The following is a 12666-nucleotide window of genomic DNA, read 5'->3' as shown; positions in this document are numbered from 1 at the left end:
TAAATTTTAAGTCGTGAATCATGTATGACCCGAACACAACATTCATTTAATTAAAGCAAGAAAAATCCTTACTTTGGGCCAGTTTTGCTCATTTTATTTAAAAAAATACAATGGGACAAAGTAAGGGAACACGGACCAATCTGAAATGTTCTGTTAAAATATAATGTTCTGCTGGGAAACTGCAGACGTGTTCATCCATCCTAAAAATGTCCCAAATACCAAACTGATGGGGTAGTTGGGAGAACAAGTCTTAAATACAAAGACCCCATCAGAAACTGTCCAAAGTATTGATTACTAGTGTCTGAGTACCGGAAACTCCAAAACACACCCAGATTTAATTTATTTAATACTCAACATATGGTGAACCTACTTGCATTGGGCAACAGGGTTTTGTAAGAGTTTGTGAATAATTTAAACATATATGATGCTTTATTATAAAGGCCCAAACTTTATTTTCCTCCATCCTTTTTCTTCTTCTTGGGTTTGCTCTCATCCTCCAGGATGACTTCTTCTGCTGCAAATCGGGTTCTCTTCATCTTTGCAAGTTCCTGAGAAAGCTCTGTGGACGGACGATGACCTATAAGCATTTTCTTTTTCTTTAATATGAATCTCTCAAGCTTGAAGTTTGTCTTAGAGTTCATTTTCATACTGAGTAGAGAAATATTTAATTTAGATTGGTCATTTTCACCCCACTCTCACATTCCTGCTAAATGCAACACTCAGACACACACACACACATTTTGACTGCCTCAATTCAGGGTTTGCACACTTCCAAATGCACAGACCACATAGGTTATGAAGTGTTTTCCATAGTCTGCACACTCTGAAGTGCGCCTACTGTCAATAAAATGAGACGGCCTTTCTAGTGGACGAGAATTACCCATAGTACTCCAGACCTCCGTTGCCTAGTAACTACATATGCCAAGTTTATTTAATTACTGATCCCATTCTTCCAAAATATTTTTTAAAATGAGAAAAAATAGTGCCAATAATATTCATATTCTTTATTTTTTATTAACATTTGTGATTAAATGACAAACACGAGGAGGAGGCGGACCAGACAAGCTCTCCTCTGGCTGACAGCTCATCCTGTCAAGCTGACGTTAATGTCAGTGAAAAATAATCCTTGTTAGACATATAGAGTCGTCCTCATATGTATTCATACCCTCCCATTAAAGGAGGAGAAAAACAGCTGCCTGGAAAATAAGATGAAATTGACTAAAGTAATAATAAATTACAAATTTTACATTTAATTTTGATGTTTCTGCTCCTCTCAGTCAGACATCTGCACCTGTTGGCAGGTGTTTTGTCCCCCTGTTCATCAGAAAAATGCTCTAATTTGTCCAAGATCAATTTGTTTGAGCTAAAGAAAAAAAAAAACAAATTACAAAACAGTGTCTTATATAACTAATTTATAATAGAGCACATTTTTAGTTATTTGTACTTTTTCAGTCTCCAGTTATTTGAGTGACTGTAATAAATTCAGCCTTTATAGAGGACGAAGACATCTGAGGAACTAACGACCACAAAATAAATTAATTTCTGGGTGTTGGACACAATGCTGGAGCGCGATGAATTCTGGGATAAGAGAGCGCTAATAGGATGCATCACTTGTAACCTTCATTTTAAGCTAATCTGGAGCCAAACGAAGTGCAGATTTGAAGGGTTGATTGGAAGGAGCCCTTAAATTGGGACAGCGCTTGGCGCCACTATGATGTACGCAGCCGACGAATTTGCACTTGTAAGTGTGCAGACCCTGAATTGAGACACAGCCTCTGTGGTAAATGAAGTTTGGGTTTGTGTGACTCCACCTTTAGAGGATGTTGCCTCAGATGCTGGTTTCTCCGTGCTTTGCTCCATCAGTGAAGATTTCCACACAGCAATACATGTCAGTCTAGCTGTTGTGTTCACCTCACCTAAGAGGATGGGAGACTCCAGCTCCTGAAACAAAATCAACAGATCAGCAAGGCAAGAACATATATAATGATTTCCTCCTTTTTTTTTTTTTTTTAAATTTTTTTTTTTTACACCTGAAACACAACCATTTCCCTTCATTCATTAACATTTTTACAATGATGTCCAGATTTCTTTTCTTTTAAATGTTTTGTTTTTTTTTTTTAAACTTTTTTTTCTTTTTTTTTACTATCATCACTGTTACAAATACAAGTCACATTTTTAAAGCAAATGTGATTGAACAGTTCTGTGCTTCAAATGTGAATATGTATGTATGCATTTGGCTTCAATTACTGTACTTGAATATAAAAAAAACAAAAAAGGAGAGTAGATGCACCTCTTTAAGGTGGATTTTCCACATTTTGATGAAACCATCATTTGAAGCGGTCACCAGGACACAGTAATGCTCCATAATCAAACTATCAATTGCTTTTACTCTGAAATCAAAAACAAATGTAAAGATGACTGTAAATGAAAGAGCATTTCTCCTTCACCATACACAAATTAAGCAAAGCAAAAATATTCACAAGGCAGAGGAGCAGTATTGTACAGGATACTCTGAACTCACCTGGTTTCATGAGCCTTAAACTCACACACCCATTTCGCCTTTTCCACATCACATAACCTGACTGTCTCATCATCTCCTGCTACAGCCAGGATGGTGTTCTAAATAAACAATCACAACACTGGGTTAAACGCTGTTCTTATATTTGTATTGTCGTCATGCAATAATTTTCTTTTTAGTTTCTTTACAAATCATTAATCCTCAAACTCTTGCAGTCTATGGATCACGTGTTGGCCAAAGAACTCACATTTAAGAAAGTAAGAGATGAGATCCTCTTTGGGTTTGTGACAGTTCCTGTTATAGAAGCTGTTTCTAGCTTGTAGATATCCACTTTATCATGCACCACGACCACATATCTATCTCCATCTGGAGACCATCTAACAATGGTTGCATCTGTAAGTGGTGTAAAAGAAAAGAGGTTCATGTCATACCCAAATAACTAAAAAAGCCTTTTTACATCTTGAGTGAAGGGAAAACTTACTTTGTTTGATGTTTTTGATGAAAGCCGATCTTCCATTAGTGAGATTCCAGGTTCTAAAAGGATAAGAAGCTGCATTATAACGTTACATGTTTATGAATTCTCTGTATTACTCATGTTTCATGAACGCTTGAAGTTGTACCTTAATGTCTTATCTGTCCCAACTGACAATGCAAGTTTCCCAGAAGGATGGACGGACAGAGATGTGACATGACCTCTAAGATACACAAGATTAAACAACAACTGTAATGCATAACGTTCAACCACAATTATGGGAAACACAAACTGCAACTGCAGGATATTTCTGTGGGCTTACTTGTGAGCTTTAATGGATTTTAAACATTCCCATTTCTTTGTGCTCCACACACACAGAAGTCCATCCTGTCCTCCGCTCAGCAAGTGAGATTCCCCATAAAACTCAAGACAAGTGATTGTGCCTATACATTAAAGAAGTTATTCAACAGAATATACCAGATTATAAATTACTGTGTTCTTTGTATACATTTGTAAACAGTTTCTGACATGCTTATTTGTTTTTAACTACATCATAATGATGCTTATAAGGCTGTAGAAATATCTAAAAATTAAGCAATGAAAATAAGTCACCACTGATGGCTGTGCCTTATACACACATCAGCACAGTTGAGTAGAATCTTATTTCATGTAGACAACATACCATCATGATGAAGCAGAGCTCCGTAGTCGGTTTTTTTCTTCATATCATACAATTGTATGGTCTCATCTTTGCTTCCTGTGACCACAAACCTCTCACTGGCTGCCACAACGGACACTGAAGCAGTGTGAGCATGATGTGTGAAATCAGCTTTGGCTGTCCATTCCTGTGAGAGGTAAAATAATATGCATAAATAATAAATAAAAATATATATATAAGCAATAGAATAAAATCAGGCACTTGATCAATTATAGAGGTTAAACTGAAAGAAAAAAAACAACAACAACAACAACAACAAAAAAACTGTAGGTTTCTGACTGTGATTATCTAAACCAGGGTAGGAAACTCCGGTCCTCGAGTGTCACAGTCCTGCAAATGATAGGAGTCTCCCCGCTGCAGCACACCTAAATCAAGTCAGTGGCTAATTAGCAGACTTGTGCAGAGTTTGATGTTGAGCTCTGCACAAGTCTGCTAATTAGCCACTGACTTGATTTAGGTGTGCTGCAGCAGGGAGACTCCTATCATTTGCAGGACCGTGGCACTCGAGGACCAGAGTTGCCTACCCCTGATCTTAACGCTTAAATAATATTTATTAAATTGTTAAATGGCTAATTATATATTGTAAGACAATAAGTAATTAGCCATTTAACAGGTATTATTGAAGCATGTCAGTATTATTAAGTAAGAATGTAAAAAAAAAACTTTGAAAATGCAGGAAACCATCCGATACTATGCTTTAGTGCAGTTCAGCACTAGGGTAAGGATTAGTTATGTGAGTATTAGGATTTAATAACAAGTAGTAACAAATTTTTTTTTAACGTTTTAATTTACTTATATTTCACATTTTTTATTTTTGGTTTCATCACTTATAACAACTCCCTGGGTTAGGTCCCAGCCCCCCAACGACCTTAAATTAGATTAAGTGGATATTTAATTGGGCAAATAGATTAGAATATAGTAGTTTAAGATGCATTTTTACTATAAACAAGCTGTTTAACAGTGGCATGTAACACGTTGTAAATTAATGTGAGGCTGATGACATGAACAAATCACCACAAAATAGCATTTTAACTTACTTTTTCGTCAGTATTCACATGGTAACCAAATGTGATCTGCTCGTAGCTGCCAGCGATGATTCCCAGTACAGCTGCCATGCTGCCACTTGTTTCTACAGCAAGCTAAGTTAGGTCGCTATTACCGTCCTTTTGATGCTTTTTATGTTAAATATTTTTCATTCAGTTAGAGCAGCAACAGTTAACAGTCCAAACGAAGTCCAGCATGAGAAATGCGGTAAAATTAAATCCTTACATGTGCTAATCGTAACTATTCTAGCTAAACATGCCTCTACATGTGGACATGTTGCGCATGTGCAGAAGCCATTCCATTGGTTGTTTTCTTCTTCTACTGCTTTTATTAGAGGTGGGATACATACAACATAACTCACTATCACCGCAATCCATGTTTGAAATTAAATGAAATTAAATGAAAATTACTTTATTAATTCCCAAAGGGAAATTCAGTATTGTAGTATATAATTAACTTGAGGAGGTCTTGTTCTGGAGGCTGATGGCTGCTGGCAGGAATGATCTTCTGTGTCTTTCAGTCTTACATCGGACCTGAAGAAGCCTCTCACTGAACACACTTTGCTGTTTCATCACTGTGTTGTGGAGAGGGTGTGAAGAATCATCCACCATCTTCATCAGCTTGTGCAGCATTCTTCTTTGGACAATCAGCTCCAGCGGCTCCAGAGTTACTCCAAGCACAGAACCAGCTTTCTTGATCAGTTTGTTGATTCTCTTCAAGTCTCTGGTTCTGATGCTACTACCCCAGCAGATGCTGCAAAGCTGACTGCACTCTCCACAACAGACTTATGGAAGATATGCAACATCTTGGTGCAGATGCTAAAAGATCTCAGCTTCCTTATGAAGTAGAGTCTGCTCTGACCTTTCTTATAGATGTAGTCAGTGTTGCATTTTCAGTCCAGTTTGTTGTCCTGCTGAACTCCAAGATACTTGTATTTCTCCACCACCTCTACCTCTTCTCCCAGGATGGAAACAGTGCTTTGTTTATTCTTGTTCCTCCTGAAGTCAACAATCATCTATTTTGTTTGGCTTCATTAACTATCCACCTAAGAAAAACACACAATTCAATATCATTAATCTTATACTTGACAAAATTGCATATTCACAAATATTGATATACTAATCAAAACCCCCTTTTCTCGATTTTTAATAATGAGGTCAAACAATATATTAAGTCTATCAAGTGTTCCACTAACATGAAAGCCATTAAGACTATTGATTTGTGCACTCTCTTTTGTGTATTTATGTGACTATTGTTATTTATGTCATAGCTGCTCCTAAGAAATTAAAAACCCCTGGTGTATGTGTTGTTCAGTTTTGTACTGCTATGTTTTACACTGTACACTGCTTGTATAATAAAGAATGTAATAAAGAGGAAAAAAAGTCACAAGAAGGCAACGTGAAAAAAAAATCACCACCGTCCAGTGTACATTGCAACTCCCTCATCCTATCACAACAAAGTAATTGACTACTTAAGGAAAACCGACAGATTGCATCAAATCTTGACTTTGATTCTCTCATCCTGAGCTTGCACGGACTGTGACAGCAAAAAAACAAAAACGATTCCCCTTTCACAGGAAGGAAAATCCTGCGTTAGAATCTGGCTTCAAACAGGAAAACTACAAGTCAACAATACTGTCATTTCTTTCTTTCTTTCTTTGGCCAATCTACTCAATAACTTATTTGTTATTATTATTAGTTTAGTCGCAGAATGGGACCAACCCCTCCAATAATAAAATAATGGGGAGGGGATTGGTTGTCTTCCTGGGCTGTGATTGGCTTATTCCCTGAGAAACGTCATGATTGACGCTTCAGATAATTTCCCCAAACCCCTGTACTTTCTTCTGAATGTATGAAGCCAAAAACTGCCACTGAACGAAACCATGGCAAAGGGGTAAGTCTAGTCTGAAAGTCTAATAATGGAGGAGATAAACTTTAGGAAATGATGTTATCATGTTTGCTTCAGTTTCGGCTGAATATTTAGACCCTGTTAGTTCATTTTTAAGGTACTTCCCGACCGTCAAGTCAGAGGAAATGTTTGATGTAAACACGCAGCTACGCTGTAACAAGACGCTTTTCGTGTTTTTTCCAAACACATAAGTTGGGATGCAATATTTATAAATGTTGTTTGTGTTCTGTTCTTTGCCTGGTTTAAAACGAAGTGTTCGCTGTTGTTCAGACAAACAGCTGCTTTCAGTGCAGATTTCTGGTTTTAGCAGAGGATATGTGGATGATGCGTGGAAGAACAAGGACTGTGATTAGTGGGTAGAGTTATATAACAAAACAAACAGGATATGGTTAACATCAGGCTGTTTCTGCAGAAAATAAAGTCCGTAACTGCTCTTCCGGGGAATATTCACTGCTATGATCGTGCTAAAGTTAGAACAGGGAAGTTTCTGTCTCAGTCTGTTCTCCTTCCTGTCATTTGCTTCTTACTCACCATCTGTCGAGTTTACATGACAGTAAGGGTGTGGCTATTTTAATATACTTTTAAGAAAGAAAAAATAGATTAGTGGCTCTACTAATCTCTATTTAAATGTTTTATCTCATTTTACAACATCCACATAACGTAACACCTTGGTAACTTAATGATGGAGGTGTGGCTCCTGAACAGAGAAAAGCTTTTTCCTCTGGGCTCTTGTTTCCCCATGGTGCCTTTATTTTGTCTGACAAAAGAAAAACACCACCAACATGACAAAAAGAAGTCCAGCAGCAAAAAACTTGTAGGCGCTGGACGGGTGGGAGGCAAAACTCAATTTAAAAAACTGTAAATTTAAACATTTAAGGAGGAAATACAAAGAAAAACTGGGTTTGATTGTTGAGCTAAATATCAAATAGTCATCATGTTCAACATAATTAAATGTGTGTTGGGAATCTATTTAATGTGCCCAGCAATAACACAGTCCCACATATTTTTAGTGTTGAAGACGGGATTAAAGGTGACGGTGTGCTTTATTTCTTTAATATGTACACTTGAGCTGATATGCTGTTTTCCACTGATCCACTGATAACATTGTTATCTAAATAAATTATTCATACGATGAAGATTACAGATTGACTCAGCCATTAAAAGAAATAAAAACAAACAAACAAAAAACTCTTCTAAATTTTCACTGTCTTAACAAATAAACAGAAATAGATTCCCTCCATCTTTTTCACTCCTCTAAGGATATACGACTCAGCAGAATATGTTTGCATTGCTGGGAACTGTAGATACTGGGCAGTGATAACATGCTCAGTCAAGAAAAGTCAGTCATGAGTTCAAAAAGTAGCAAAAACAGTTAAATAATATCAAACCTTAGCCAATCATGTCTTTAAAGGCAGAAACTATATCTAAACTCAAGCTTAGGGAGGAAAGAGACATCTGACATAATAAATGATGACTGCCTTGAGTTCAGGGTTCTGATATTATGCCTGGTGGCTGAATACCGTTCCTTTCAAGCCTTTGTATTTGTATCTTTCTCTTTAGATCTTTCATACATGTTATTAATAATTGTAAAGATATATGGATATAAAACACTTGTTAGAGTTACTATTAACACTCAGTAGTTTCCAAATAATAACATAAAAACATCAAAGTTAAGAACTGTCTGTGTTAGTTCTTCTTTATAAGTTAATTAATTTTTTCTATATTTTTTTCTATCTTTTTCTACAGTCATCAGGCAAACCAGGAGCTCACTGAGGTGCTAAATCAACTCTGGCGCCTGGATAGCAACCGCCTTAAGCCAGGAACTGATTATGTCATTTCCCTCCAGGTGAGTCCCATCGCTTTGCTGCCACAGTTATCTGCATTGCAAAGCACTCAGAGAAAAGTAGAATAAATGCAAATCTATCTGTACCAGTAGCAGGTAAGCTGCCGAGGCATAGTGTAATATCATATGCAGCAAATGCAGTCTATTTTGGTGCGGCTGGGGAAAAAGGTTGTAATAGTTTAATAGTCGGTAAGAATATTGGTGGTCAATGGCGATTTGATCCCCCCGCTCTTCAAAAACACTCTGACTCCTCCCCCCAGGACGAATGGAGGGCTGGGCTTTGTGCTCCACTGCTCTTCACCTGTGGAATGGTCTCCCTGAAGACCTGAGGGCTCCACAGACTCTGGAAAGAGACTGAAAACCTTCTTTAATTTTTATTTTTAAACTGCTTGTTGATGAGTTTTATTTAATTTATGATATATTTCTGTTTTCTCGTTTCACTTTGAAATTGCTATTTAATTTAAATCCATTATTCATAAAATGTGTTATTGTTAGTATTAAAAAGAGTAAGAAAAAGTGCATTTCTTCAAGTGGTTTAGATTCTCATGAAATATGTCAATGTCAGTTTTATTTATATAGCACACACATATATACATATCTAAATCTATCTATCTATCTATCTATCTATCTATCTATCTAGATATATATCTATATATCTATATATATGCTAAATAATTGTACTTTGTGTCTCAAAATAGTAACTTTTTCATATAAAAACTTTCAGATTGTTGATGACAAATTCTTGGTAATTTGGTTACATGTATAATGACAACATCTTGTCTGCTATACGTGTGTGTGTGTGTGTGTGTGTTTGCTGTGTTTTATTCAGGGAAGGGCCGGTTATGTGGCACAAGGAAGTAACTATGCAAGGGATCGGGCCCGCGCTCCTCTCTTCTCGTACGTCAATGAAGAAAAACTGAAGAAGATTGAGACATATTCACGTAAGTAGCAGTTTAAATCTCCTTCTTTGTCTTTATATTTCTGTTTTGTTAGAATCACGTACCATAAGCTTAAAAGTGTGCTCCCCCTTCATGCAGATTTCATCAACTTGCTGGACAACTATGAGATGTCCACGGGGGTGTCAGAGACAGTCACTTCAGAGGAGCTTGAAGAGAACAAGCTCTTCATCGATGCCGTCATGCAGACTGATGTTATGAAGGTTGAGCACTTTCATGTCATCACATGCAACAGTTGTTTGTGCTTCAGGTTACTTCCCAAAACGTTTAGAGATGGGATTACTTATTAATTTAGTCAGGATATAAAATTAACTTGAACATAACTGCCTGATAAACTGGTAAACTTGGCCTTTGTATGTTCCTGTCTGCCACTGCAGAGTTAAGACACTCTGCTGGACCTTAAATTTTTTTTTTTTAATTTTGATTCCTTTACCATTGTGGAAAAAAAAGATTTTAGAGAAAATATTAACTTGATAGTAGATAAAATAGTTTAGTTTATTCGCTAGGTTATCATTTAATCCTCTTGTATGCTATGTGCTTTAAAATGACCAAAAAAAAAATGTTTGAGACAGTGATTCCTAAACAAAAAGTCAGATTTGTATGTTCTGCATCATGTACAAATCAATGTTATGTTCAGTCTCATTGCTTGTACAATCTTGCTGATTATCAGCAGTCTAATCCCAAAATACTGAACACGTCAAGCCAATGAAACTCTATTTCTTTTGTACATTCAAAATGCTACCGGTGTGTACAAATATTTATATAATCCAGCACTAAATGAGCAATAAATATACGGTAAAATATCTTCAAATACAACAAGAGGAAAATACGTTTAACTGTGCTGTCAGAATCAAGAGATCCTACCTAACCAGAGCTGAATGGCAACCACGGGAAAAAGGTTTATTTTTAGTAGTTTTAACATGATTCAAGGATCTATACAGCTCTTATCTGTAACGTTAGGCAGCTCCACGGATTATTAGACAGCCAGTGTGAAAGCTGTAACTCTGTTTCTGAGCCTGAACTTAGAGGTGTTCAGGAACACCTGGTTCATTTATGACCTGGGTAGGGTGTGAGACTTTAAAAGTTTAGAGAAGGAAAGGATTGTATGTAATAATCGTCACCCTCAAATGAACTGGAAACCAGTGTAGAGTGGAACACAAGTGGTCAGGCTATTTCTAACATGTCAGAAGCTGGATTAAAGAATTATAAACTGCCTGTAGTCAATCGAGTGACAATTTATTTAGATCAGTGTACAATAATTTACAAAAGTTTAAATGCGATGTGGAAAAAAACAATAATTACTCTTCCAAAGTCATGCGGAGAGAGGTCAGCCTTCACTTTACAGACATCATGACATCCAGACTGGGAGGAACCTAAAAAATATGAAAAGCCTGGAAAGGCAATGATACAATATTTGAAATCTTTGCAAAAACAAGTCTGACAGAAATCCTGACTAACTCAGTTTATTGGCAGCAGCAGACATTAACCGAGCACTATGCATCCCATGATGTGTTTATTTCCAGTAAGAAATCCTCCAGGATTCACCAAACTGCGAGAGCTCTGACTGACGTTTACTGCAGGCAAGACAGTGACTGTTCATAAGTACTTCATGTAGCCTCAGTGAGAGGGGAAGGTGTGGGTACTTAACATTCCCATCTGCACTGGTTGAGATTTAATTCTTGACACAGTTCTGTTATTTTATTGGTCAAGAACAAGATTTCCAACTACAATATAGTAGTGGTTCATCCTGATAAACTACCATCCTCAACTTCTTTCCTTAATTGTATTATTTAAGCATTTTTTTCTCATGGATGCGTGCAATCTCATCTAGTGATGTTTTGCTTTGACACACAGTGTGCACATGGCTATCTGGTAAAGAAGGGCCAGTCGCCGTCTGACCCCGGTCAGTTCAAGAAGCAGCTGTATGACATCTGGTTCCGCCTTTACCACAGGGACAGGAGTGGAGGGTGAGTATGACTGTAACAGCAGGGGGAGCTCCTGCAGTGGAGAAGTTGTGGGGAAAACCAGCTCAGGTTAACCTGTGCTGGTTAACCTTTCTCATTTAATGGATGGGTTCACCGTTAACCCATCCATTAAATGAGAAATTGAAGTTTGATTTTAAAAGGTGCCCTTCAGCTGAATCGGTACTCTTCCAGCCTCCAACATTTTCACCTCAAGAATAACGGAAATTTTTCATACATTATATCCATGTAGACATCCTTGCACATTATTAACATTTAAACCATCCTTTTCTAAGTATATGTTATTTTTATTTGCACGGTTACTTGTTTAAAGCATTTTTTAGTCAGAGAGATAACAACTGAAAATTTCCATTTATCAATGTCCACCAAATGAGTCATGCTACACTGAGTGTTTTATTTTTCTGTCTCGCCCACAATGCAAACATTGTAGATTAGTGGACGTGACGTCTTGAGACTTTATCTGAGAATGAATGATGACTCACATACACACACAGACACACAAAGATATGGTTGTGATTTGATAAATCAAATTTGTTTTATCATAGTGAGGATTCTTGTGGATTTGAACATGTGTTTGTTGGAGAGACCAAATTTGGCAAGGAGATAATGGGCCTTCACAACTGGGTCCAGTTTTACCTGCAGGAAAAGCATGGCCATGTTGACTATAAAGGCTACAAAGCAAGAGACAACAAAGACACAGTAAGAACATTTTACATTATCTCAGTCTACATAAATTTACTTGGCTCGCTGAGAAAAAATTTCTAAATGTTTTTATCTTATTTGTTTTAAAGCCCGACGAGGACGACCACATGCTGAACCTTCAGTTCAGTTGGAAAGGCTTGGTAAAGTCGATTGGTGGCGCCTTCATTGGTGTCAGTCCAGAGTTTGAGGTTGCTGTTTTTACCATCATCTTCCTCATGTCAACGGAGAAGATGACATCTGTTGTGGTCAAGGTGGACGAGTACATACTGGAGCTGATTGTTTATCGACATGGCCGGTCCATCGGCACATCCTACCCTAAACTCCTCAGCAGTAACAACAGGGATTTGTAATCCATTTCAGCTGTTAGCTGTTTTTGTTTTTGTTTGTATACTCCTGTTGTTTAAAAAAAAAAAAAAGACATATATAATTATGTGCTGTCATCTTTGTTTTTATTTTTTACCTGCATTTATAAAAGTCTGAAGGAATGTCATTACTTTGATTTGTGACATTTCATGTATATGAA

The 12666-nt window shown here is 37.0% G+C and overlaps 2 protein-coding genes across 2 annotated transcripts; one reads left to right on the top strand and one right to left on the bottom strand.

Moving 5' to 3' along the window:
• Nucleotides 1–82: 82 nt before the first annotated feature.
• On the bottom strand, nucleotides 83–5021 carry pak1ip1 (PAK1 interacting protein 1). Its single transcript, XM_079243648.1, has 10 exons — nucleotides 4746–5021; nucleotides 3673–3835; nucleotides 3313–3433; nucleotides 3139–3213; nucleotides 3000–3052; nucleotides 2766–2911; nucleotides 2522–2619; nucleotides 2291–2390; nucleotides 1812–1941; nucleotides 83–559 (listed from the first exon to the last, which is right to left on the bottom strand). Exons 1-10 carry the CDS (start codon nucleotides 4821–4823, stop codon nucleotides 450–452), a joined length of 1074 nt encoding a protein of 357 aa, XP_079099774.1. The 5' UTR covers nucleotides 4824–5021; the 3' UTR covers nucleotides 83–449.
• A 1544-nt stretch (nucleotides 5022–6565) lies between these two features.
• Nucleotides 6566–12603, top strand: LOC306757860 (uridylate-specific endoribonuclease C). The gene is made up of 7 exons (XM_079243029.1): nucleotides 6566–6645; nucleotides 8407–8506; nucleotides 9333–9444; nucleotides 9541–9662; nucleotides 11314–11426; nucleotides 11987–12140; nucleotides 12233–12603. Exons 1-7 carry the CDS (start codon nucleotides 6635–6637, stop codon nucleotides 12491–12493), a joined length of 873 nt encoding a protein of 290 aa, XP_079099155.1. The 5' UTR covers nucleotides 6566–6634; the 3' UTR covers nucleotides 12494–12603.
• The last annotated feature ends 63 nt before the right edge of the window (nucleotides 12604–12666 follow it).

This window comes from Telmatherina bonti (assembly GCF_933228915.1).
Source record: "Telmatherina bonti genome assembly, chromosome: 7".
Classification (NCBI taxonomy): Eukaryota; Metazoa; Chordata; class Actinopteri; order Atheriniformes; family Telmatherinidae; genus Telmatherina; species Telmatherina bonti.
This window is presented reverse-complemented; position numbering and strand designations above follow the sequence as displayed.

Excerpts from the sequence above, each read along its gene's own strand:
- pak1ip1 (XM_079243648.1), bottom strand. The coding sequence starts at position 4,823 with ATGGCAGCTGTACTGGGAATCATCGCTGGCAGCTACGAGCAGATCACA. Across the intron at positions 3,053-3,138 it reads GGGACAGATAAGACATTAAG|AACCTGGAATCTCACTAATG; the intron begins GTACAACTTCAA and ends TTATCCTTTTAG. Across the intron at positions 2,391-2,521 it reads TTTAAGGCTCATGAAACCAG|AGTAAAAGCAATTGATAGTT; the intron begins GTGAGTTCAGAG and ends TTTTGATTTCAG.
- LOC306757860 (XM_079243029.1), top strand. Across the intron at positions 8,507-9,332 it reads ATTATGTCATTTCCCTCCAG|GGAAGGGCCGGTTATGTGGC; the intron begins GTGAGTCCCATC and ends TGTTTTATTCAG. Across the intron at positions 12,141-12,232 it reads CAAGAGACAACAAAGACACA|CCCGACGAGGACGACCACAT; the intron begins GTAAGAACATTT and ends TTTGTTTTAAAG.